Genomic DNA, 25,611 nt, shown 5'->3' with positions numbered 1-25,611 from the left:
AGGACAGAAAACTTGACGAAGAGACCGACTGGGCCAGCCAGGTCCTTGCTTATGACCAGATTCTTCTTACCCCGGACCTGCACGCCCAGTTAGCGGGAGACGATTGACACGGGTGGGTTCAGATATGCAGCCTTACTCACGCCTTCAAGGAGAGTCAGGAGGTCCCGTCGGGCCTTGTTCCTGAAGTAATCGGCATCAGATCCGGGATGGGGAGCCATGGCTGCTGAGGGATGCAGCAGCGACAGCAGCAGCTGAAGGGAAGAAATCGAGGTCAGCAATTGGAAGCTTCTTGACGTGACACGGAGATCTGTGCGTGACTTGCCTAGCCGCATCCGGTTAGCGTTGAGGCTGCGCCGCATGCGCCACCGTCGAATCCTGGCGTATGTTACGGTATCGGCGTGACGGCACGTTTCCCAGCAGAAACCCTGGCTTGCGAGCGGGCGGTCACTGCCTTGGTATCCGTATTACCGTCCTCGACTCCGCCTCTGTCTCAGGTTGGGTATGAACAACCCCTGATGATGTGGGCTCACGATCCTCACAATAGACACCCTTCTTCTCTTTGCCTGTTCAGAATTGAGTTGATTCCGAGTGCTTTCATTTTCCCACGTCTTCGTTTCTTAGTCACTGTCCACAATGAAGAAACTTGGCTTAAAGAAATCCAGTGACGGAGACGAAGAATCCAAGCGCCGGGCGCTCTTTGGCTCCAAGAACAGAGACAAGAGTCCCGCCCCTCAAGCCAACCCATATGCCCAGCCGATTCCTACAGATCCCTATACCAGAGCGAAGATCAATGCTGGAGTTGCTCCTCCCCCGCCCGGTTACGATCAAGCGAATGGCGGTGGTCCGAATGGCGGCGCTGGTGATGTGAAGAGCCCTCCCGGTGCGACCGGTGGTTATGCACCTAATCGCTACGGAAACCAGGGATATGGGGCAGACAGATATGGTAGTGGTGGCAGCGGTGCTGGCTCCGGTTCGCGTTACGGCCCTGGTGGCTACGGCGGACTGGGAGGAGACCCGAATGTCCCTGAGGACGCCGATCGAGAAGCGCTCTTTGGGGGTGCACGTGAGAGACTCCAGCAGCAACAACAGAATGGCCCGCCTCCGCCGTACAGTGCAACTGGTGCCAGTGGTGGATATGGAGACGGGGATGTGCCCTCGACGACGGCCACCTACCAAGAGAGGAATCTCACGGCCGAGGAAGAAGAGGAAGAAGAAGTGCAAGCGATCAAGCAAGAAATCCGAATGATCAAGCAGGGGGACGTTGCTTCCACCCGGAACGCACTGCGGGCTGCCGCTCAGGCCGAAGAGACTGGCCGCAACACTCTGGCCCGCCTGGGCGCCCAAGGCGAGCGGATTCACGACACCGAGCGGGCTCTCGATATTGCTGCGAGTCAGAACCGCATCGCTGAGGAGAAAGCTCGAGAACTGAAGACGCTTAACCGGAGCATGTTCGCCGTGCACGTCTCCAACCCATTCACGAAGAACCAGCGACGACGGGAGCGGGACGAACAGATCCTCCAGACGCACCGGGAAGAACGAGCAACACGGGAGGGAACCCGGCAGGAGGCGTACCAGACCAACCTGCGGATGGAGCGGACATTCCGCGAGATCGAACGGGAGGCGAACAAGGCGGCGCCGAAGACGAAGAAGAACCTGAGCGAGCGGGCCAAGTACCAGTTCGAGGCCGACAGCGAGGACGAGAGGATGGAGGACGAGATCGAGCAGAACCTGGATCTGTTGGCGGGGGCGGCCAGCCGGCTGAACGGCCTCGCTCGAGCGACGGCACGGGAGCTGGACGAGCAGAACCGCCATCTGGAGCGTATCATGGAGAAGGTGAGCTGCGCCGCAGTCAGAATGACTACCGTTTTTCATATGCTAATTCGTTGATTCCAGAGCGACCGCGTCGACGACCAAATTGTGATGAACCGGGCAAGACTGGATCGTATTCGTTAGAAGCGATCCTGTCGAAAGTTCTACAGTTCGATCAACTTGCACATACATACATACATTTCCTTTGTCGCTGTTCATTCGAGTCCATCTCTACACGTAATATTCTCTTTGTTTTAATTTCTTGTCTTAGGCGGCGTTATCGGAGTTTGATTCCCTCTGTGCTCTGTTTTCGGAATCCATGTTAATAAATCAGATAGCTAGATTGCATATCTTATTGCTATTGCAGGGTGAACTCCACTGCCTTCGTCCCTTTTTAGAGCATGTCACACCTGCAGGATGTCTTCACCGCAACCATAAGCGTCATCTGGTGAAGCGACTGTCAGTACTGGTTTGGAAGGTAATATATAATGCTTCCCTACATGCTGAATAATAAGAAGACCTGCTTGCTTCCTGGCTTCAATATTGTCATTTTCACTATCCAAATATTGGCTCCATTGCTGCACTGCCACACAGTTTTTGTATAAATCATGGAATCATACTGCATATTGCAATGTAAGAGATATGGTGAGATTTATGGCAATATAATACGAATACGAAGCATAGATACCGAATCTAGGAGACACACGATCGACTGTGTAGCCCCCAAAGCTCAAACCAAGCATATCATTAGTAGTCGATTCCTTCGTGGAGTCATACCGCAGGTCCAACCACGAAGGTAAGCCCAGTCTACGTACGTAGAGGAAAGGATCCATCCATATCGTCCTGCGCATGATCAAAATTAAGAGGATCGATCATAGAACTTGGGGACGACAAGATATTCGCTCGTTGAGAGCAACATGGTCTCTGTGGTATGCAATATGCAATATCTAAATGGTTGGTTGCAATTTGAGCATTGTGATTGTTCCCCTGTTAGAATGGAAATTGAAACCTAAAAATATTACCTATGTAGTTTCCTGTCAAAGAAATATGAAAGGAGCAACTGAAAACAATATGTCTCGTTCAGCCGGAGAGCTAGCTCCTTCGAAGGGTGTTTGATAATGAGCCGCATGACGAACAGGTGATCACCTTTCGTCCCAACTCCCAAACAACCAGGTATGTACGGGAGTACGTATGTACATGCATATCTACCTAGTTAACTAACCACTACAGGTGAGTCCGTACACCAATGCATGTAAGTCGCAGTAGGGTAAATCATTAAAATCCTTATGTAGATTGAATGAGCACATTGTTTTAAATTCCTATTTAGGTAGTTTCCAGTTGTTAACACAAGATAGAAAGTTGGAGTCCGTCCTACCATGTAACTAATAGGTATTACCTTATAAATATCTCATTTGTAATGATATTATATTTTTTTATTTGAATGACAGCAAGTTGAGGCTCCTTTCTGCCTAACTATAACTCGCTATGTTCGTAAAAGTACATACACGAAGGATAGGTAGGATCATAGTACATACATATATGTGCCATTCATCCAGTCTTCATAATGTGTCCTGCGGACAGAACGGTTAAAGCTGGTGAAGACACGATGATGGCGATGATAGATGCATTATTAGTAATAGCATGCAGTTTGTTCGTATGCCGTATATACCGAAGCAAAAGCAAAACGGTCCAAACAATCTTGGCGTCGCACATGAGGAAGGCTTCTTGCTTGCTGATCGTAGTGGATATCATCAATAAAACAACAGCAAAGATTCGTTCGTTGCTTCGTAGAGCCCGCCCTTCTGGCTAGAATCACCGCCACTCTCATCTCCGAATTCTTCATAATCTAATGCAATGTTTTTTTATTAAGATCAGTGCATCTGGCACTGATATTTTTTTTTCTTATTTAGGTATTCAGTTTAGTATTTGTACCCGCCCTCGACTTCACCAGGAGTGGGGTGACTAGGCAAGTTGTTGTCTGGATTTGTGCGGTTGTTCCGGCGCCAGAAGCGACGGCGAGATCCGTACGTGTATCCGTTGGCGGGCGAGGGACCGTACCGCTTTTCGCGCTGGTGGTGACGAGCCATGGGGATCTGCAGGAACATGGACACGAGGAAGAAGAAACTGTGTTGCGTTAGTACAATCTGCGGACTGTGTGTCAGCGCGAGGAAACACTTACATTGCGATGATGGACACGGCGAAGACAGTCTTCTCCAGACGGCAGGCCAGACCCAGGTTGGGGAAGTAGGTGAGAGTCTCTCCGTGGCCAAAGCCAAATCCATTCTTGCCATAACCCACGGCCTTGGAGTCGGCCGGGCCCGTGCCCAGCGGGGTGTGCACGTTGCCAGTACATTTCTGCGTGCCGTCACGCGTCAAGACCGCAATGGCAATCATGGCTCCAATGAAGCCGACGTCCAGCACCATGGCGATGAAGCCGAAGAACATGATGCCGCCGAGGCAGACCGTGAACAGCGAACCCAGCAGAGCATAGAGGGTGGCCGCGCCCGCCATGCCCTCGACGGCTCGCATCCATTTGGCAATGGGGAGATGGTGGTTTGCCAGCACAGCCAGGAAGTAGGAGTAGATGCCTAGGATGACAGCCGCAGCGAAGAACTGCAGTATACGGATGCCATTGCTAAAGATGCGCAGGATAATCCCGCCCAGACCCATGTTGGCGATCAGTCTATGCTCTTATGGATGCAGAAGAAGCGTGTTTCGAATGCGATGAAACAACACGGCGGCGAGGGAAGAAGCAGGGATTGTCTTGGATGCCCGCTAGGAGGAGGGGAGACACGGGGATGAAGGAGAAATTTCAAACAAGACGATCATGGCGTGGTTTCTTCAGCGACAGGCAGAAAGATTTTAAATCATTAAACAGTGGTGGGGATAGCTGTAGTACCTCGAAGGGGCGGCGGTGGGGCATGCGGATCCTGCTAAGCCTTAGTGGTGCGTCTGCGGCAGATCAGTGGAGCGGCCCAGGCGGTGAGGAAGGGGCGTGGTTGGCCCGTGGCCGGCCCGTGGTTGCCCTGCACGCGGCAAGATTCGCTAGCCCGCCTGAGCTCCAACTCGTGATGTCATGTGCGCCAGGGGGGTAGCATCAGCGTGCCTGCGCGATCCTCAGGGCTCAGGGCAACAGCCACACCGGCAGCCCGTCTTCTGCCAATCAGCCCGCGAAGCGTGGTCCTGCCGAGGCGGTGCTGCGATACGGTCCAATCACCGAGGAATCCACACTCCGGTCTTTGCCACAGACACTGCACCGCCACCCGGTGCTGATCGCCCAAGGTTCAAGCAAGTCAACTTTCCAATTTTAAGGCTGCTCCTTATTATGTTCCCGAGGATCGTGCGGCTGCAGCTCAATCAATGCTAGTACTTCGTATCTGCAGAGCCATAGATCGTGTGAGACCAGTCACATAGATAGAAAGTGTCTAATGTACAGGGCAAAGTACCTAGCTACATGTAGTAACTAGCCCGACCCTTGGGCATCAACAAAAGTTCGCAATGGTGGTCCGATCGTGAGCAAGGTTTGGAACCATTCCTGCTCCTTATCCAGCGGGACCTGGTCCGTTATCATCCCCCGTGGAGTCAATTTTCCCAATGATTCGCGATCCACGGAGTCAGCCGGGAGCCCTGAGACGAAACAGGAAATTATCGGGTGTTCCTGCGGGACGAAATTCTCACCCCTGATTAAGCGCGTCAATCATCTGGAGAATGATTAGAGCGCCGCGACCATGTACTGCACTTCGTGGTACAACATCTCCTATCGTTCGCCTTGATTCGGGACCGCTTCTCCGATCTGGGGATGTTGACCGTCCCTTGCGTCCGACACGCCGGGAATCGCCGCATTTAGCCATGCTCTCCACTCCCTCGGTGTCAAAGACGAGATCGACGCCCATGGCGGCCGTTAAGAGCCGCACCGACCCAACGAGGTCCGTCACCTGTAAGTCCAGCACCTGCGTTGCTACCTATTGCTAGGCAAAATTCTTGCGGTTCTCCCCAAGTTTGAGGACCTTCCGATATGTCTCCACCGTAGCTTAAATTGGCTTATTAACCACAAAGGTAGCTAACCAGAGAGAATCAAGAAAAAATGGGATAAGAATCCACCGCTCAATCCGATAAAACGGATGCCCTGCCGGCAGGGTGGACACGTGCTGTCAAAGGTGTTCGGTCGCACCACCGCCCTCTGTCGCGGAGAGAAATGCATCGCACTTCGCCGACTTCTTCGATCACGCCGCCAATCTCGTCAGAGGGAGACGCGCATTTTGGTCCTGGTAATCAGGGACCACCCGTTTATTCGTGAATATCGCTGCCGCAGATCCCGGATTCATCTGTTATACTAACAGGTTATTATCTTACTCAGAAACTGACTAGTCCATCATTGGACTCCAAGGATCGATTCACTGATTTCACCGCAATCTTGTCGAGTGGATATCTTCGCGTCCATGTAGCGTATTGATTTCACCGTCTTGGTCAGCATGGGCGTCTGCATCTGGGTCGTAGACGGCAGAGTCGAGTGCATATGTGAACGACGGGAGTGACCTTTCTTGGCCGAAAGCGTTGCTGTAACCATCATTGACACGCTGCCTGGTATCTTCAACGTCTGCGAACGCTTACTTTGGTGCTGACAAAGATGCAAAGAAGACGTCAAGTCTTGTAGACAATGTTGAGTCGTTGACAAATTCCAGACTAGAATGAAGGATCCAAAACCGTTGTTATTCTGGATTTATAATTAAACTCAACTGTCGCATGTGGCGACACGATATCTGTGTTCCAATCTATTCTGTTCGTAGAGAACCTAGAAGCCCCAAACAAGATAATATAACAAGATCCCCCAACTTGAAGGAGAGCGGTGCTAGGATACTAGGCTGCCAGCATTATCGTTAATAAATAATGGGCCTTGCATCCTATCACAAGAACAGCGCCAACCACGGCTGATGATTTTTGATGTTTGATGGCATTGTCAACGTGCACGATAAGCCTGTCGTGCAGCAGGCAGTCGATCTCCACTCCTTCCCCACAAAATCGGCGGGTGGCGCTTATGCACCTTAAAGGCGGCGCCAAGCCATCGACAGCATTCACGCAACCGCCAATGGTCGTAGAAGACAACCCGCCTGTTAAACCAGGCAGGGCAGGGTTTAACCCCGGAAATTATGTACGGGCCATCCACCCAGCCTGTAACGCAGTATGTGGTTCTCCGACTGTTGATCTCTGGCGAAGGTTTGGTTCCTTTCAGGCGTCGCTATCGCCTTCCTCGGCCTCTCTGGTCGCTTCCGCACGCAGCTGGTCGACATAGGCCCGCAAGATCGACTCGAGACCTTCATTGCGGCGAGCCAGGAGCATCACGTCGGACACATTGATGGTTGAGCGACCGGCATGTCTACAAGGGCGGACGCGTCAGTTTCCTCAGATTCCCGATTCGGCAAGGTTGATAACGCGTGGAAGATAAAAAATGCCGCGAAGAAGAGAGCAGACATACTTGGCAAAGGCTTCCAAATCTTGACTCACGGTCTCTGCAAAACACACAGGATCGAGTCAGCCCGCTGTGAACAGGAAAGGACATGTCATATCCGGCACACTGTACACACCTATCTGTGCCCAGACCATCTCAGTAAGGGCCCCGATAAACTGCGGCGTCGCATTGACACCGAGCTTGATGGTCTCTTCATCGACAATCTTGCCAATGGCTAGCCACAGAGCGGACTTGAGACGCTGCACAGAGCTGCGGTAAGCTGGTGTACCCCATCAACCTCGACAAACACACGTACCTCTTCCAGGGCAACTTCTTCATCAGTATTGGAAGCCATATTGAAAGGCTATCACGGCCAAATTCAATCCCAGTGACGAGTTGAAGCAACTAGCCGATTGAATAGAAAGCATGAATTATTGACGTCTCGCGAATGACGCGCCGCGACTGCCTAATTAATCGAAGGCGCGCGTGCGGGACGGAGAAAGACAGGGCCGGCAGATCTGCCGCTAAACCGAAAAGGGTCATGCATGACATTCTGCCGGGCGGGCGAGCCTTTCCCAATAATCTTCCTCATGCGGCCAGCTACATCTATCCAACAAGCCTCAGGTTGACCCTTGGATGGGCTGTACCTGGCTGGTGCCTTAAAATACGAGTTCCAGAACTTCTTCTTCTTCTTTTTCTTAAGATAGATACCAATTGAACCGTCACATGCTATTTTAATTGTTTTCTGCACCAGTTTCCGCGAGTTCTTCCGTTCAAAATCCTCATCCGCAAGGAGCCGAGCAGTTCGCGATTCTACGCAGGACTAAGCGAATTACATATCTACTTCCGCTATCTCTGATCGACCGTGCTTCCTGTCTCTATCCGATCAATTGTCAAGCCGAAACCATTATAAGCTATAAACCCAGCACGAGGAAGCGCTACGCCCTCCAAAATGTCCGCCAGCACCCGTGCCGCCACGGCTGAGGCGCCCGACGTCTCCAGCCTCCTCCACGAGTTCTTCTCCGGGATCGCGAACTACTTCATCGACACCCTCCGAAACCTCCATACATCCCTCACCACCCCCAAGGCCCGGTATTGGATCCGCCTCTGCGTCATCGTGGGCGGCTACATCATGATCCGTCCTCTGATCGAGTTGTTCTTCCGCAAGCTGTTCGAGCGGAAAATGGAGCGGGAGGAAGCCCGGAAGAAGGAGCAGGAAGCAGCATTTACGGAGCCCGGGAAGAAGGCCAAGATGTCGGCGAATTCGCTCCGGTCGTCGGGCAAGGTGCTCGGCGAGGTAAACTCGGACGAGGAAGAGGAGATCAACAAGAAGAACGGAAAATTAAGCGGCGTGCCCGACTGGGGGAAAGGTGCCCGGAAGCGCCAGAAGAAGTACCTGAAGAACCTGCAACAGAAGCGCGCCGAGGAATTGACGGAGCAGGAAATACTAGAGCTGCTGGATTGGAGTGAGTCAGAGGACGAAAAGGAGAAACAACAAAAGAAATAGACAGTAAAAAAAAAGGCACGGGGAAAAGAAAGAAATTGACTGTTTCTCTGTAATATAATACCAGTATGGAGTTCTCATTACTTTGCTTACCTTCATAATCCAACGCAATGCAATGCAATGACACTTCACTAGACGCTATTACTGACGGGAGTGCCCTACGGAGTAAGTATTTTTTTTTCGGCCCCGTAGGAGATTCTATCCATTCCACTTTTGATAGGTAGCGAGTGTCGTGGATTCACTCCGCAACGGGATTCATTCATTCATTCATTCATAGACACGTACTGAGTATTTACGCGAGATTCTGTATACAAGGAGGGAAAACAAAGAAAAAAAGAATTGTATTTGCGACGGAGTCCGGCTAGGTAGATAGGTAGGGATCGTGCATCCAAATTAGGTAATTCTAAGTTTCACAATCAATTGCTTTGTTTGCCTACTATGGGGAACGGATACGAAAGAAAGATTGAAAAAGAGGAAGATTGATGGATTTTTTTTATGGAATTCGATTCCAGCTATCTAATTCCTTGAAACGATGCTCTATCTAGGACAAGAGAACAAAGAATCAACCCGCATCATGAGTCTTCTGGCTCCACGTAGCAATCATTATCAAAACCATCCGCGAACAAACATACTAAGACAAAAAAAACACATTTCCATGTAATCCTTCCGTAACAGGCAAATGGGATCCGGCTCCTTACCATTGCACAATCCATGTGAATAAACGTATGCTTCATGAAAAATCACTGAAACCAGTCATATGGTGATGAGGACGTTTCGCTACCAGGCGAATTGAAGAAACAACATCATAAAAGACATGGCTCGTCAGCTGTGATCGTCGTAAAACAATCCATCACATGTTCCTCTGGATGGATCCGTCCTTGCAAATTGTGCCAGCTGCGACGCGGCCCATATTGGTCCAGGCACGGTGATTGCAGATCGCAAAGGAGTTCCCATCGGGCGAGCATCCAATCTCACCGTCCCTGCAGGGTCCTATGGGAAAAATCCTGGGGGCCGCCGAAGCGGATGGGATTTTATGAGAGGACGACGGGTGTGCTGCAGCCGAAGACGACGCGGCACCGTGCGATGGAGATGCGGAGCTCCGGACAGGCGAAGCCGGAGCTTCAGTGGTGAAGGGTAGGAAAGAAGACAAGGCAGAGGACAGTGCGGAAGAAAGCGCAGAGGACAGTTCAGAAGACAGTTCAGAGGACAGTTCGGCAGACAGATTGGCAGATGCGGTAGAAACGGGAGTCGCGCTGGTAGAGGACGCGGCAGAAGACGAGGTAGAAGACGGGGCAGCGGACGAGGTGACAGATGGGGCAGTTGAGGTAGAAGTTGGACCTGGACTGGCCGAGGACAGAGCAGAAGATAGCGCGGACAGGGCAGAAGATATGGCGGCGGATAGGTCAGCAGATGAGGTAGATGCTGGGGCTGCGCTGGTAGAGGACTGGGTAGCAGACGAGGCAGACGAAGTAGAAGACGGAAAACTAGTACCAAGGAAGGGAGCAGATTCCTTGCACGTGAAGCCGGTGGTATTGACAGAACCCACAACATCCGGTCCCGGGAGCGGGAAGCTGACCTCCTCGTTGGCCGTCGTGGTGCATTGACCTTGAGCGTTGATGTTGGCAAGAAAGATTGGAGGCCTGCTGCTGAATGCTACCTCACTACGAAGGAAATCACGGGCATGATTCCGCTTCTTAGAGGGTCCATTCACAGTCACCTGGGCGCAGTTCATGTACATCTCCCGGTTGCCGATCTTGTTGAACCAGGTCCATGCCAGCAGGGCCTCACCGGTAGGGGCATCTGATGGAATAGTGAAGGTGTAGTTCTTCGCAATCGGACAGCCTCCCTCGATGGACTCAATGACCGTGAAACTCTTCCCCTTGTCGTACGAGAGAGAGATCTGGCATGACCCACCACCATGGGTGGCGCTGCCAGCCAGCTCCAGATCACAGGTCTGGCCAGCGGTGTAAGTGGCCACTGACACGAAAGGGTCGTTGGCGTAGCCCTTGCAAGGATAGTCGGACCCGGAAGGTGACAGAGGGTTCGTGTACGAGTAGTCCTTGTTGTCTCCTCCGTTGGGGTTGAGAGGGCTGCGGATGGGATACGGGTTGCTCATTTGCATGTGGCCGTGAACAGTGGAGGCCAGCAGGCCGCAGATGACGAAGAAGCCGTGCATGATGACGGCTAGATTGCTGTTGGATAACAAGATAGACGTCAGCAAAAATGCCTTCAGGCGATTCAGTCTTCGGTCTGATGTCGTATTATCACTAAAATCAACTGAGGCAACTTATGTTGGTGATGATTGCTCAGATTTGTATAAGATACAGAATAAAGACAGTCGCACAAAGCCATTGTCTCCACCAGTACACAATTCAACAATGGTGGACAAAGAAAGGAATCACTTACAGCACTAATAGACCCTAAAATTGGAATGAGAAAAAATTTGCCAAAAGGTCACTGGTCCTGACGAAAAGCAAGAAACTCGACTGGTGGTATATACCACCGCTGAGAGACTCTGATTGAGTAGCCAACGCTGACCCGGTGCTGTAGCGATGGTCATGTCCCATTGACGGGTGTCTCAAGACCAATTTATCTTCTCAACCCCCATGAGGAGGCGAGAAAATTGGCGAATTCCATATCTCACGCGTAGCCCGGTAGTTTGGGAATTTCCCCAGATCGTGAGCTAAGCCTTTGCGTGGAATGCACGATGGACGGGACGCGTGGAGCAGAGGAATGTTGGCGGCCACCACCACTCAGGCAGCTGCAAAGACACGATCCGCCAATAGTGGCCAGTTTGGCATGATCGATGTCTGTGGCGCTCTCAGGGAAGCTGCCGTCGAGTTGCTGCAGAGACGCCGCATTGTGCGCGTTTCGTGGGCTGTGATGGCGTTGTCAGGAACCTGTCTTCTCCACAGTCCGTCATCGGACGCCAGTGATTGGAATCCGCCACAAGAGCGTCAACATGGACGAATCACGTCGAGATAAGAATAATAACGTGCTGATGGACGGTCTGAGGAAACAGCACGCGCCTAATAGAGCGCGTCGTCGTGGGGGAGATCGTGTCTTCGATAAGGCTTTCATGCGGTTCTTCACGACTCCTGCACAATCTTCGCGAGGACAGCCTGACGGAAATATGGCCCTCTACATTTCATCTCTCGAGTCGCGTCGACGGGTGGCGGGAGATTTACGCGGGAAGATGAGCAGTTGCAATTCGCGTCAGTCGGGCTCGTGTCACATGCCCTCGATGTAGCTTCTTTCCTTTCGAAGTAAGAATAGTAATCGGCAAGCGTACTCACCCGGAAATTCTCAGGAGCTCTTTAATTGCGTCAGGCCAATACGACACGAGTGACTCGTTGATTGTTTCTCTTTTCTAATTGTTATATGACCTTGTTGGTCCTAAGGCAATGAGGTCGTGAGAGAAAAATAATGACACTCAGTGATATCCATGGATTTTCAGAGGTCCAGATTGTGCACTTCGGACCCCGCCCAACGGCCATCTACACCACGCACACTCGTTTTTGACATCTTTTGCAGTTATAGTATTAGTACCATAATGACATATCATTGAAGTTGAGTAATTTTAATTTCCTGGATTTATTAGGCACATCATAGGCCTTTATTATTTTCCACAGAGATTCCACGACATCTTGCTGATGTGATAATGCGTCTGCAAGGGTATTCTTCTTTTTCAGGTCTGTATCGAAACCCATCTGTTTCATCTTATCCTGCCTTTAATGCCGTCTTATTAAATGCCATATGATATTGCCACAATTACCCTGGTTTGTTGCTGGTCCCCGATTTCTCCAAAAAAAAAAAGAAAGAAAGAAAGAAGCAATGCTAATTAGACACTAGTGAATATAGCCTGTATGTACTTTCCTTCGGCGAAGACTATTGACAGGGTCATATGAAGAGAAGCAGCAACCGGATAGACAGATGCATAGAGAATGTGCTGAAAGAGGGCCTCTGGTTTGCTATGACAGCTCAACTCGCCAGATTTTATTTCGGGCAGGAGTCGGGGGCTTGGATGACGAGACTCCATCCGTCCGTCATATATAGCTGACCCTTGGTCATGTTCTCCGGGTGGCTACCATCCAGACCCGGCTCGTTTTGTGTGCAGCCAGTTCCATCCCTAAGGAAAGTTGCCAATTCGGCAACCTGTTCGGCACTGATTTTGAATCCTTTGGGAGACTTGGAAAATATGAAGGTCAGCATGTTTTCCAGTGCAACATAAGTTTGGCAGGTACATATTTTCGATGGAGCATACCTCATTGAGAATAGAGATTGCGGGCAGATCCTGACAGGCCACCCAAACGGTTGAGAATGGCTTGTTTGATGGCTTCCCAGGGACGCTAAATGTCTGACTAGACTTCTCAAGCTGATTGATTTGCAGATTAAGAGTATCACCAAATGCGGATAGGAATTCTGGGGGATTGCAATCCCAGCGGGCAACCCCAGCAGGTTCCTGGTCGAACTCATCCGTCAGGTCAGTCCAACTGATTTGAGGATTGTGCCTAACTTACACGTGGACCTCTCGCTTCGACAGTGTTTGCCTCGCTGGCCAGAGCCAGGGACTTGGAAGAGTTAGCCCATGATTTATATGCAGTGCATAAGAGACAATAACTGTCAAGCACTCACTGCAGCACCGGCAAGGACAAGCAGAATGCTCCGCATGGCGACGGTGGATTTGGTTTTTCTTTCTAACAGATGGTGATTTTGATCGAAGTTGTATGTGTGAGATGATCTTGCAAGTTCCAACAGAGGGAGTTTAGCCGGATTATATACTCCGTACGGAGTACAGAGTACTCACTGGGATTTCTCGTGTTCAAAACTATTTGACTCACCGCAGGCCTGCTATCGACATTGCCAATAATAATCGACTTCCTTAGCAGGCATCCAGGTATTCCTTATCGCAAAGCCATGTCGAGACCTTCCCCAAATTAACCTAGGCGATGTGTCTGTCGCCTTTCGATCGATGGGGCCGTGCAGATCTACCCCTGAATTCTAGAAATTCCCCGCAACTTGCCTTGCCCAGCCTGGGTCCGTTTTCTGTCACCAATGTTCAAATCGGCACGTAGTTTGTTGACATTGCTGCTATCGGAGTGCGTGCTGAAGGTAGTAAGAAGTTCGAAGGATTCGCCCCGACCTAATGCAAGTTCCTAGTAAGCATGCTCCGTATAGCAAACAACTAGTCGAGCCGACCGACCCAGAGCGGTGTAGCGAGGGGTGATCAAAAAAGCAAGGCAAGCGAGCGAGAGAATTCATCTATATACCCCAAGGTTACTCCAGGTATGTACAGAGTATATTGCCCGCTTAGGCAGCGAGGACAAGGTGAGCCTGGCGAGGACGCAAGGTGTTCGGCGGAGCGCTAGCCCTAGATGTAGAACTTCATAGCTAAAAGCACACAGGTATTTGACAACAGTCGTGAGGCGTCTTCGGCTTTAGCGGCCCCAACCATTTTTGTTGCCAATTTGAATCACGTACTCCATACGAACAAATGGAAATAATAAGCGGCTTTTATAGTGGCTTTCTACACCTGTTTATTTACATCGGCAGGTACGGCCTCTGGTTGGTCGGTGCCTGTACTTAGTCTCATCTGCCAAGCCGTCAGTCTGGAAGTCGTCCCAAGTCGATCTCTGCCAATTACTCTCCTCTCGCTAATAATGACCACGTGGAGAGGATATGATGCCCCTAGCTGACCTGCTGTTGCCTGATATTCCTCTACTGATGCTGGATGCCGCTGCTGCTTCGGATCCAGCTGCCAGCTGGAGGAGCCTGCCATGCCTCGCGTCGCCATGCCCTTCTCTCGCAGTCCGCCTGCATAGGCCCCCGCCGCCTTCTTCGCCCCGTCGCCGTGACGAAGAGAGGAGAGAACAGGTTTCCAACTGCACGCCATGATCGACCATCTGCTCATTCTTGCGCCCGCCGCATCTTGACCTGCCCTGACACACTATGCGTTGCTCATCAGATCCCTATCTCCCCGACGCCCTCCTTTGGCGGAGCAGTTACACGCCGGGCGGCCGCTGGTAGAGCACTGCGTCGCTTCCACACCGTTGTAGCGTGCCGTATATCCGCCGCACAGGTACTTTCGGTGCACTCTACGCTGTCAGATGTTTCGCGCGCCCTGGAAAATGAGGCTCCTGCCCGAGGCAAAGAGGCAGCGGCGCTCGACCCGGAGTTGCATGAAGATGTACCGGCTGGTCAGGAGGAAGTGAAAGCAGCCCTCTCAAGGCCAGCCCCTGTCAACAGCGACTACCTTCCCCTTCCCTGGAAGGGCAGACTTGGCTACGTACGTTTCAATTGGGTGCTTACTTTCTGCTGGGAGGTCAAGATCTGACCTGTAAGATACAAAGGCCTGCGTGTGCACCTATCTGCGATATGCCACCCCTCCTGTATTCAGCTCCCGCACTTGCCGCATATCTTCGATTCTAGAGCACCGGCATCCCCTCAAGCATCCTTCTCGACCGCCTCATCCGACCAAGAATCGCCCGGACCGGGATCAACCCGCAGATGTCGCACGAGGTCTGGCATATGTCCAGTCGCTGGGTCTCGCCAATGCCCGTGATATCGTTAAGATGCTTCGCTGGAATGAGCGGTACGGGATCAAGTTCATGCGTCTCAGTAGCGAAATGTTTCCGTTTGCCAGTCATGAGACATATGGGTACAAGCTGGCGCCGTTTGCCTCCGAAGTGCTGGCGGAAGCCGGCCGTGTTGCAGCGCAGCTTGGTCATCGGTTGACCATGCATCCGGGACAGGTATGAAACACCTGCCAATAAGAGAGCATTCTGGGGAGACGGTTGGATTGCTCACCTTCTGTCAGTTCACGCAGTTAGGGTCACCCCGGAAAGAGGTTATCGATCGCTCAATTCGTGACCTCGAATACCATTCGGAGTTACTACAGTTGTTGAAACTTCCGCCTCAGCAGGATCGGGATGCTGTTATGGTACTCCACATGGGTGGCGTGTTCGGTGATAAGGCAGCCACGCTGGATCGGTTTCGTGAGAACTATAAGCGTTTGTCTCAAGACATCAAGAACCGTCTGGTACTGGAGAATGACGATGTCAGTTGGTCGGTCCACGACCTTCTACCAATTTGCGAGGAATTGAACATCCCGCTCGTCCTGGACTTTCATCACCATAACATCGTTTTCGACGCAGAAAAGGTCCGTGAGGGCACTTTGGATATTATGCAGCTTTTTGATCGGATCAAAGCGACCTGGACACGCAAGGGCATCACGCAGAAAATGCATTACTCCGAGCCTACCCCGTCGGCCGTTACACCCCGACAACGACGGAAACACAGCCCACGAGTTTCGACCCTTCCGCCCTGTGACCCCACCATGGACCTGATGATTGAGGCTAAAGATAAGGAGCAAGCCGTTTTTGAGCTGATGAGGAAATTCAAGCTACCTGGCCATGATCTTTTTAACGACATGGTCCCGCATGTCCGCGAGGATGAAAATAAACCTTGGAAGCCGCCAAAGAATCCTAAAAGGAATGGCGATTTCATCGATCTGCAGCAGCTGGTCCCTCCTCCACCTGCGATCCCTGAAGAAGAGGTTGGTATGGGTGGTCCTCAAAGACGGGTGTACTGGCCTCCGGGCAAGAGACATTGGCTGTGGCCGGCGAAGAGCGCCGTTTCACGAAGGACAGCGGAAATGGCCTCTATCGAGACCATCAGCCGATCCGGTGACTCCCCAGACGTGGACAATAAGGCACCTTCCAAGAATCCGGTAGTTTCAGATACTCCCCAGCGTTGGGCTCAGCGGACTGTAACGGCCCGTGTGGCCATTGGGGAGAGGAAATCCTCGCGGGAGAGCTCTCTCGTGTCGACCTCCGAAGAAGGCGCATCGGTCTCGTCGAAGTTCTCTGAGCCTCTTACGCCATCGCCGACAGCCACCATGATGACTGTCGGTGAAGTCGCGAGCTACGAGAACCGTCACGCATAAAGCAAGAGACCAGACATGTCAGTAGTATCACAATGACTAATCACACAAGAATTCCCATAGAGCGTACATTTATCCTTATACAGGAAGACATCCCAGCTGACTCATCTTCAGCGTAACTGACTGTATAATGGGGCATCTCGACTGTACAGTACAGTACATCAATACATCAAGGGAAATTGAAAGCACTATCATTATGTAAATTGCTTAATTATATTCGTTTAATGTGCGAGCCTCGAGCCATCGCATACCTAGGTAGGAGTAATGATGATCGTAGCTTTTGCCTGCTATTCTTAGCGCTGGAGAATGTCGGCGCGGGAGGCCCACTCCGTTGCAGGATCTCGCCGCGCTGCAGCCTGCTTGACGCAACAACCAGACCAGGGCAACCAGCGACGCCAACTATGTATGTCGGCATTGCATTACTATCAGAGCACGTCTTTTCTTCACTCCTTCGCGCTTAATGTTTTTGCAATCTGCCAGCAAGACCGTGTGTCTTTTTCGGTGGACTGTGGCTGTGGTTAAGTGATTATTGTGATTGTTCTTCACACGTCACATTCTGTCCCGCAGCCTATATCACCATCATGCCGTCGACGGTTCTTCGGTAGGGATCTTTGACAATTCAGCTTAGGACCGTGAAACGAGTTCTCTCGCTACCTTATCAGCCGATAAAGAAACTGAGGACGAGACCGTGGCTCCCAAATCGCCTTTCTTCAGTCGCTGGCGGAAGCCGCTTGCCCTCTTGCGGCCGCAGCGATCAATAGCACCCAGCCTTCGAGCCTGGCGCGGCATCAAGAAGCCTGGAAGAGGCACTTTCTCAGACTTCTTCTTCCGCGTGTTATTCGCGCCGCAAGCACCCTCCCGCGCCCGAGACCGTGTCCGAGCCCGCCTCTGGACGTTCCGTTACGAGACGCTCCCTTCCTTCCGTCACCGTGCGCAGGCACGCCTATACCGGGCCATTGTTAGACGGCAAGAGAGTCTTCGGAAGATACGACGGAGTGCTGGTAGTGTTCGTGGAGGAGTTCTCTCTCTTCTGCTTGGCAGAAGACGTCTGAGGGGCCAAGTGCCAGCGACATTGCTTCCGGGCGCCGCACACCGTCGCCTGCAACGAGTCAGACGCTGGAAGATGCAGATAGCGTCACAATGGCAAAGTCTGGTTCTACGGAATCAGGTATGAGATGGGGAAGCAGTGATGAGCCTGGCAGAGAATGGGGAGCGCGGCGGAGAAAGGTCTACGGGTATCTCAAGGCCGCCAATGAGCTGCGCCAGATATACGCTTCACAGTGGTCTCAAAGAAATAGACAGGATTCCTACGATGGCGAGTCCTTCGATGTACCTGGTGCCTTCCCGGATGTCGATATTGCACGGTCCGGCGACGAGGAAATGGTTCTCTTTCCAAGCTATACAAGGCGCCATGTGAGGAAGAAGAGACCCGGAACGTCCTGTCAGTTACAGCGGAAGCCTGGGACGAACGAAGACATTGAACGGCCACGGTCGCCTGGAGACTTGGAATATTGGAAGCAGGAATGGGAGAAATACGAGGATGACAATGCTTCTGTGGACGTTGACGTTCGAGGCTGGATATACACACCGCAGCACGGACCCATGAGCCGAAAGCATCGACTATTGATAGCGCTGGCCAGGAAGCTGAGTGGAATTCCTGCTCCCGGCACCAGTTCCAACAGTTCTCCGCTCTCCGGCCAGTTAGGGCCCCAGCAAGCTTCAAGTAAAAGAGAGGACGAGGATGTGGCGAGGGAGGCGCAGTCCATCATCAATAGAGCGGAACAAGAGGCGGATCCAGCGTGGAAAGGGGGCCATTTCAGGGGTCAGGACGGACAACAGGGTTCTGACGCGGTTTCGAGGACAGACTCGACTTCATCCCTAGGCAAAGATGAATTGTCCGTAGCGAACGCTCGTCTAATGGAGCGACTCCGGCCTTTTATGGCCAACCCACTTGTTGGGACGCCCGTCACGATGTTTTTCTTCAATGACAAGGAAAGTCTGGCAAGGACCACCACGACTGATGATGCGGGCCATTTCTCGTTTCGAGCGTCCCTGGAGTTTGTTCCAACCCATGTGCGAGTGATAGCTTCGGAGTCGCTATCAGCAACAGAAGAGGTCCAGATAATCGAGCCGAAAGGCGTCAGTCTCATCAGTGATATCGACGACACGATCAAACACACTGCCATCACCAGCGGTGCGAAGGAAATGTTCAGGAACACATTTGTCCGTGAACTCGAGGACCTGACGATACCTGGCATTAAAGAATGGTATACCAAGATGGCCAACATGGGTGTTAGGATGCACTACGTGTCGAACTCGCCATGGCAGCTCTACCCTCTTTTGAAGCGTTACTTCACGCTGGCGGGCCTTCCACCGGGATCGTTCCACCTCAAACAGTACAGCGGAATGCTACAGGGGATCTTTGAGCCAACGGCAGAGAGAAAGAGAGGTGCCCTAGAGAAAATCATGGCTGACTTTCCCGAACGCAAGTTTATCCTAGTTGGTGACAGTGGTGAAGCCGATCTCGAAGTGTATACCGACCTAGTCTTGGCCAACCCGGGGAGGGTGCTAGCGGTATTTATCAGGGATATCACGACACCGGAAAAGAAGGGCTTCTTTGATCAATCGTTCGATCACAACAGCGTCTCCAGACCGAGCCCGCGAACAGCGCCCGTGAAGAACGATTCAGATGCTGTCGAGAACAGACCAGCATTGCCACCACGAAGACCGGTGGAACAGCAGTCTAATAGTACTTCAGCGGATGCACGCACTTTAGACAACACTGATCTAATATCGCTGATGGAATCTGGCAACGAGACGGACCAAAATCCCGACTCCGCTAACCGCAAATGCCCTCCTGTAAAACCGTCCAAGCCAACTACCCTGCGAACCACCTCCGCCGACCCGGCCACTCAATCGAAGAGCAATGATGAAGAGGGCAGCTCAACGGTCCCACAGAAAGAGATTATACGTCGCAAACCGGCGCCGCCTCTGCCATCAAAACCTCGGAGTCTGTCAATTCCTAGACCAGATCCATCAGCAGAACGACCCCCGCCCTTACCTGCGCGCCCAAAGCCAAATCCGGCAACAGATTCGCCTGCCTCATCTGCCTTGCAATCTGCTAAGAATGAGCCATCTCAACCAGCTGAGAGTTACACGGGCGCCGTAAAGAACATGATCTCCACTGCCTACAACAGCCTTCCCTCAACGGCCCGAGAGTATTTGAGTTCGCGCTCCAATACCCCCAATGACTCTGGCACCGAGTCTCAACCTGGTGAAGAGCGAAGGACTCGCTCGCAGCGGCCACCACCGCCTGTGCCTCCGCCTCGTCGCAGCAATACGGCAGCGTCCACCGCGAGTTCTGCTTCAGCTGGTCCAGAGACCCGAAGGGGTCCAACATCCAATGCAAATGCGGCCTCGCACGATCGCGTTTTGAAGCCGTCATCATCCTCCAGTTCCCTTTCCGCAAGAGGCTCCGCATCTGCGTCATCAAGGCCTGTCCCAAGCCGAACCAATACCAACACTAGCACTACTTCTGCTACCACCACAAACAACAATAATGACTACGACTCAGGCTTGACCTACCATGACCCTTCGGATGGATCACCACAACCTGCTGCTCCGCTACCCAACAAACGCGAGGAGCTCTGGCGACGCCGATGGGAACGCGCACAGGCGGTGCTGGACGAGCACGGCGTCATCCTCGCCTGTTGGAGAGTAGGCAGCGATGTGGAGGATATTGCCGTGTGGCTGGTTGAAGAGGCTCAGAAGAGGGAATGAGTATGCAGCAAATGCAGGGCCAAAAAAAACACTTTTCGTCTCCCTCTCGTAAGACTTGAAGAGCTAGCCATGGTCCTGGAGGTTTTGGTCTGGGTCTGTCGTTTTATTTCATGATTGATGCTCTGTGCACTATTATATACATAGCCTGTCCTGTACAGTACAGTATACCTATACCAGATTCTATGCACTATACACTTTTTTCTTTTCGAGACCTTTTCTCTGCATGCAAGCAGGCATTATGTATGACGACTAACGAGGATAGCATGTGATAGAAAATATGGTGATACTCATATCTATGTCTGTACATATATACATACGTTACGTAGGAAGTAGACAAGAATCCCTTCTCTTTTAGCGTTGCGTGGAGACAAAAAAAATGTAGTCGAGCCTTGTAGACAACCTTGATGGACAACTATCATTTAACCAAGATTCTCATTGAATAACACGAGGACGGCTTCTAACAATTCTGTCTCGAAGTGAATGTGTTGATGGCGGATCTCTTCCGGGCTTTTTTTACCGGGAGTATCGTCATATTCATCGCATTGCAAATCCAAATGGTGAGTAGAGCAGGAAGATGTGTGCTGAATATATATATTTCCAATGCGGTAGTTACTCAGGCAGTTACTCCGGGCGATATGATGCGCCATCGACCACTCTTTGGTACCTTAGCTGCTGTATAACATTCAAGGTAGACCTCTACGGAGTAAGAACTCGAATAACCCCGCGTATTGAATACTGATAAGATTTGCTCTGGATTCAAGGCGAAGAGCTATCGATTGCGGAGTCTTATGTTTGCAATGTTTGTTCAGTGCGGGCCGTTATTCTTCCGGACCAGGCACCCGTCACCTGATGTAATAGTATTAATTCAGCTTTAGACAATTCAACGCGGTGCTGGGGATTCTTCATCCTACATCTATGTGGAGAAGTCACCTGTGATTATCTGAGAGAGAGCGCATATCGCGTCCCCTTGTCACCATGGCTGAATCGCAAGGCGGCGCTCTTGCCGCCACTCGGGTTTTGGACGTGGCGCTCCACTCTCTGCGGGGAGATGGTCTGACCGAAGCGACCATCAAGAATGCCTATGAAGCGGTGGCTCTGGTCGGGCATGCATGCATGCTCGCGGTGGGTTTTCGGCTGGTAGGGCTGGGAGAAGATCATCGCATGGGTTCGTCAGAGCATCGAACTGCCACTGTCCATCAGGTTCGACTGACACGTGCCATAGAGAACAATACAGATCCCACTGTCCTCCCCAAGGAATGGAACGCCCAGTCTACCTATGCCTTCCGATATGCGCATTCCCAGTCCGCGATGGAATATCTTCTGAAGCTGAATCGGCTAGGAAACAACGCGGTTGTCTTTGCTTTGGCCCTGGGCCATGACAAAACCACTTCGTTTGACCTTCCGGTGAAGGACTACATTTCCGAATCCGCATTACCTTTGACTCTAACCAGCGATTCTGCAAGCACTCTGAGGGATGTATTCATCTCGACGTCTCGCTTGGATGACTTGATCAGCTTGTTTAAGATTAATGTGATCCAGAAACTAGCTCCAGGTTTGTACAAAGAGGGATATGAAGACACGACCGGCCAGGAACCGCAGATAAGGCGACCGGAGGAACCTTCACGACGTGATCCGTTACGAGACGATCGCTATCTTGAACCTGCTCGTCCATATCCATTTGACGACCCTTTGGCTGCGCCGCCCCGGCGTCCGGCTCCTCCGGGCGATTTTGCCCCCCCAGGGTTCGAGGATGAGTATGAAATAAACAGGCCACCGCGTGGCTATCAACCACAGCCTGGAAGAGGGAGAAACCCATTGACCATCGGGGACCGCGACTTGTATCCTCCTGGCTTGGGACCTCGAGATCCGTTGCGGGGGACGATTGGTCCTGGTGGCGGAGGGGGTACCGGAATGCACCCGACCTTTGACGATCCCATATTCGGGGGCCAGAGGGGAGGCGAGTACAATCCCCAGATCCCTCCAGGGTCGAGGTATGACCCCGTAGGTCCTGGTGACGGACCTCCGTTTGGTCGCAATCGAGGGCCTCATGGTCGCGGCTTTGGTCCTGGCGGCTTCGGAGGCGGTTTTGGCGGTGACATCATTTAAGCAGGTAGTGAACCATTGACGCGCGGGTCGCACCCGAGAAGCAAGAGCGCGTAATTATCAGCTCGAGACGAAGTAATGAGAGATGACAGTTCTAGGCATGCAAATTAAATAATTAAATAAAATCTGACGTAGCGCTGTAGTAAGGAAAATCCACTTTGTTTATTTTCTGAGCTGGGATTTTTTTTTTGGTGGGGTGCGCGAGGTCTCGAGGGCGCGCCACAGCCCCCCGTGTTTGACCCCATGTGTGGCTCAGCAGTTGCTGCCCTGCTGTGGCGCAACCTTGGCTGGCGTGCTGTTTGGCCATTTCCACCCAGGCCAAGCAGCCCTGCTGGCGTGCCAAAACGAACATGACATGAAGAGTCCTCCGCAACCCACTCTCCTCGACCGTAGACAAAACTGCTGCTGATCCTGCTCTCCCCGATTTTTTTCCAGATTGAGTTCCCTTTCTTTTCCCTTTCTTTTTTTCTTCTAGCTTTCATTCCCCCGTCTGCTGAGCCTGGTCGTCCTCACGAGACCCATCCCCGTCCGCCCCTCCCTCAGGCTCACCTGCATTGACCTCCGCCGTTCTCCCACAACGCATCAATGGAGAACAACATGGAAATCGACACGGCGCGATCCCCAGAGTCCCATCGCCTGTCGCCCGCGACAGACCCGCAGGCCATACCGACTCTGGATGGGTGGATTGAGAGTCTGATGAACTGCAAACAGTTGGCGGAGAGCGATGTGCAGCGGCTGTGCGATAGGGTGTGTTTTGCATGTCCACCTCTACCATGGGAGGGACTGAGATTTACTCTCTCCAGGCAAGGGAAGTGCTACAGGAAGAGTCGAATGTGCAGCCGGTTGTATGTGTTATCTGTTTGATCCCAGGCGGTGGGGGCGACTCGGTTGACTGATCTCGTCGTTCCAGAAATGTCCAGTGACCGTCTGCGGAGATATACACGGCCAGTTTCACGACTTGATGGAACTCTTCCGCATCGGAGGCCCCAATCCTGATACAAATTACCTTTTCATGGGTAGGGATTCGTACGGCACTCGTTTTTTTCTTCCTCAAACTCTGACACCTTCGGAACGCTAGGGGACTACGTTGACCGTGGGTACTACTCCGTCGAGACCGTCACTCTCCTTGTTGCTCTCAAAATCCGCTACCCCCAGCGCATCACGATCCTGCGTGGAAACCACGAGTCTCGCCAGATCACACAGGTCTATGGCTTCTACGACGAGTGTCTGCGGAAATATGGCAACGCTAATGTCTGGAAGTATTTCACGGACCTCTTTGACTACCTCCCCCTTACTGCCCTGATTGAGAATCAGATCTTCTGCCTTCACGGCGGTCTCAGTCCGTCGATCGACACCCTTGACAACATTCGCGCTCTCGACCGGATCCAGGAAGTCCCTCACGAAGGGCCCATGTGCGATCTGCTCTGGAGTGATCCGGATGACCGATGTGGCTGGGGTATCTCTCCTCGTGGTGCAGGCTACACGTTTGGACAGGATATTTCGGAAGCGTTCAATCACAATAACGGCTTGACTCTGGTTGCGAGGGCACATCAGCTCGTGATGGAAGGATATAACTGGTCACAAGACCGGAATGTCGTGACGATTTTCTCTGGTATGCGCCTCTGGATCTCTGCATGTCCGAATTGTTCTACGGGAACTCTGCTAATATGTCGACCCAGCCCCGAACTATTGCTACCGATGCGGGAACCAAGCAGCCATTATGGAAATTGATGAGAACTTGAAATACACATTGTACGTGACCCCCGTATTCCCCCCCCTCCTTCTTAAACTGCCCTTTGAATTCGACTCTTTTCCTCTTGCTGACGTGTTGTCTTTCTCAGCCTACAATTTGACCCCTGCCCACGAGCCGGTGAACCGACGGTATCGAGACGGACGCCGGACTACTTCCTTTAGATTCATAGATAGAATTAATCCTTTGATTTCCGTCATGACATTTGTACCCTTTATCTTCTCAGCGATCACACAGTATCCTACGCTAGGCCATGAATTTTTTCTCCAGTGTCAGATGAGGTGATTGGTTGGGGAGGAAGGGGAGGTCTGCAGAAATAAAAAGGACAACCTGCTGCACCTAATTTTTTTTGCATGTCCTATGAGTGTTTTGTTTTTTTCTTCTCGATTACTTTTTTTTACCTTTTTCACTTTTTTGTTGATACCACTTTCATGGAAAGAAGGAGACAAAAAAAAACTTTTTTTTCTTCCCCCCTTTCCCCCTTTTTTCCCTTTCTCTCAATTGTCTTGACAATATGACCCTGGCCTACGTATGTACAGTACAGTACATTACATGTAAGCCAGGAATGGACTACGAGATCGTTATTCTATCAACGCATCTGTTCTATCCTGTCCTATCCTTATTTCACGCGTAAATCGTGAGTTGAGTAGTCCGTACAAGTAGTGATCGCCAGGGGATGTGATGAGATCGAATTGAGGGATGGTTGTCGAGTCGAACCAAGTCTAGCTCAGCACCAGCAGCCATATAATATAATAATATAACATAGATGGATTATGATAGGTATTCTAGAAATCCGCGATCTGATCTCCCATTTCTGCATCTGAAGATAAAGGCCATCACTGAATAGAATCATGGGCATAAATAGATAATGGATATCTCCCTGGTGAAGTATGTACCCATCTCACCCAATCACACAACTCCCAGCCAGGTGGTAAGCCCCAGGCAATGCACGAGCCACGATCAACCCTTCGACTGCATCAAGGCTGGGGTCCCTAGTCCAAGCGGTAATGCTTGTAGTCTCATTACACTGGGGGGGCCCGGTCCGGGAATATATTAATTATATGGAGAAGAGCAGAAGCAGGTGTTTCGTCGAACAGCTTGAGAATTCAGGTCTACTTGACGATCACACAATGGCCTCTCTATCGATCTACGGACGCCGAGGACGGAGTCAAGAACATAAACGAAGGAGTCAAAGGTTCAAAAAGCATTGTGGGGACGAGTTCTAGTATATGGCATCCTCTCCTCTTCTGCTCGCAGACAAGAAGCTTTGAATGCAT

At 51.6% G+C, this 25,611-nt stretch overlaps 10 protein-coding genes across 10 annotated transcripts; 6 read left to right on the top strand and 4 right to left on the bottom strand.

Moving 5' to 3' along the window:
• Positions 1-633: 633 nt before the first annotated feature.
• On the top strand, positions 634-3,106 carry T310_1265 (Plasma membrane SNARE protein (Sec9); the record flags this gene model as incomplete). Its single annotated transcript, XM_013475874.1, has 8 exons — positions 634-1,833; positions 2,177-2,287; positions 2,404-2,442; positions 2,530-2,605; positions 2,840-2,917; positions 2,948-2,982; positions 3,040-3,061; positions 3,102-3,106. 8 exons carry the CDS (start codon positions 634-636, stop codon positions 3,104-3,106), a joined length of 1,566 nt encoding a protein of 521 aa, XP_013331328.1.
• A 622-nt stretch (positions 3,107-3,728) lies between these two features.
• T310_1264 (uncharacterized protein) lies at positions 3,729-4,479 on the bottom strand (the record flags this gene model as incomplete). Its single annotated transcript, XM_013475873.1, has 2 exons — positions 3,729-3,933; positions 3,989-4,479. The coding sequence occupies 2 exons, from the start codon at positions 4,477-4,479 to the stop codon at positions 3,729-3,731; spliced, it is 696 nt and encodes a 231-aa protein (XP_013331327.1).
• Positions 4,480-7,035: 2,556 nt separating this feature from the next.
• On the bottom strand, positions 7,036-7,610 carry T310_1263 (uncharacterized protein; the record flags this gene model as incomplete). The annotated part of the gene is made up of 4 exons (XM_013475872.1): positions 7,036-7,183; positions 7,283-7,316; positions 7,392-7,515; positions 7,572-7,610. 4 exons carry the CDS (start codon positions 7,608-7,610, stop codon positions 7,036-7,038), a joined length of 345 nt encoding a protein of 114 aa, XP_013331326.1.
• Positions 7,611-8,207: 597 nt separating this feature from the next.
• Positions 8,208-9,047, top strand: T310_1262 (uncharacterized protein; the record flags this gene model as incomplete). Its single annotated transcript, XM_013475871.1, has 3 exons — positions 8,208-8,721; positions 8,895-8,924; positions 8,980-9,047. The coding sequence occupies 3 exons, from the start codon at positions 8,208-8,210 to the stop codon at positions 9,045-9,047; spliced, it is 612 nt and encodes a 203-aa protein (XP_013331325.1).
• Positions 9,048-9,609: 562 nt separating this feature from the next.
• T310_1261 (copper-dependent polysaccharide monooxygenase) lies at positions 9,610-10,935 on the bottom strand (the record flags this gene model as incomplete). Its single annotated transcript, XM_013475870.1, has 1 exon — positions 9,610-10,935. One exon carries the CDS (start codon positions 10,933-10,935, stop codon positions 9,610-9,612), a length of 1,326 nt encoding a protein of 441 aa, XP_013331324.1.
• A 1,820-nt stretch (positions 10,936-12,755) lies between these two features.
• On the bottom strand, positions 12,756-13,430 carry T310_1260 (uncharacterized protein; the record flags this gene model as incomplete). The annotated part of the gene is made up of 4 exons (XM_013475869.1): positions 12,756-12,947; positions 13,024-13,221; positions 13,280-13,330; positions 13,395-13,430. The coding sequence occupies 4 exons, from the start codon at positions 13,428-13,430 to the stop codon at positions 12,756-12,758; spliced, it is 477 nt and encodes a 158-aa protein (XP_013331323.1).
• Positions 13,431-13,905: 475 nt separating this feature from the next.
• T310_1259 (uncharacterized protein) lies at positions 13,906-16,704 on the top strand (the record flags this gene model as incomplete). Its single annotated transcript, XM_013475868.1, has 7 exons — positions 13,906-13,918; positions 14,056-14,087; positions 14,165-14,236; positions 14,280-14,312; positions 14,515-15,045; positions 15,110-15,511; positions 15,577-16,704. The coding sequence occupies 7 exons, from the start codon at positions 13,906-13,908 to the stop codon at positions 16,702-16,704; spliced, it is 2,211 nt and encodes a 736-aa protein (XP_013331322.1).
• A 1,137-nt stretch (positions 16,705-17,841) lies between these two features.
• On the top strand, positions 17,842-20,481 carry T310_1258 (Actin cytoskeleton organization protein App1; the record flags this gene model as incomplete). Its single annotated transcript, XM_013475867.1, has 1 exon — positions 17,842-20,481. The coding sequence occupies one exon, from the start codon at positions 17,842-17,844 to the stop codon at positions 20,479-20,481; it is 2,640 nt and encodes an 879-aa protein (XP_013331321.1).
• A 975-nt stretch (positions 20,482-21,456) lies between these two features.
• Positions 21,457-22,587, top strand: T310_1257 (uncharacterized protein; the record flags this gene model as incomplete). The annotated part of the gene is made up of 1 exon (XM_013475866.1): positions 21,457-22,587. One exon carries the CDS (start codon positions 21,457-21,459, stop codon positions 22,585-22,587), a length of 1,131 nt encoding a protein of 376 aa, XP_013331320.1.
• A 594-nt stretch (positions 22,588-23,181) lies between these two features.
• Positions 23,182-24,498, top strand: T310_1256 (Phosphoprotein phosphatase; the record flags this gene model as incomplete). Its single annotated transcript, XM_013475865.1, has 5 exons — positions 23,182-23,331; positions 23,388-23,429; positions 23,605-24,196; positions 24,264-24,336; positions 24,426-24,498. 5 exons carry the CDS (start codon positions 23,182-23,184, stop codon positions 24,496-24,498), a joined length of 930 nt encoding a protein of 309 aa, XP_013331319.1.
• Between the last annotated feature and the right edge of the window lie 1,113 nt (positions 24,499-25,611).

The sequence above is a fragment of the Rasamsonia emersonii genome, assembly GCF_000968595.1.
Source record: "Rasamsonia emersonii CBS 393.64 chromosome Unknown ctg1118621759980, whole genome shotgun sequence".
Lineage (NCBI taxonomy): Eukaryota > Fungi > Ascomycota > Eurotiomycetes > Eurotiales > Trichocomaceae > Rasamsonia > Rasamsonia emersonii.
Note: the sequence above shows the minus strand (reverse complement) of the source record. Positions and strands in the feature narration are given on the sequence as shown.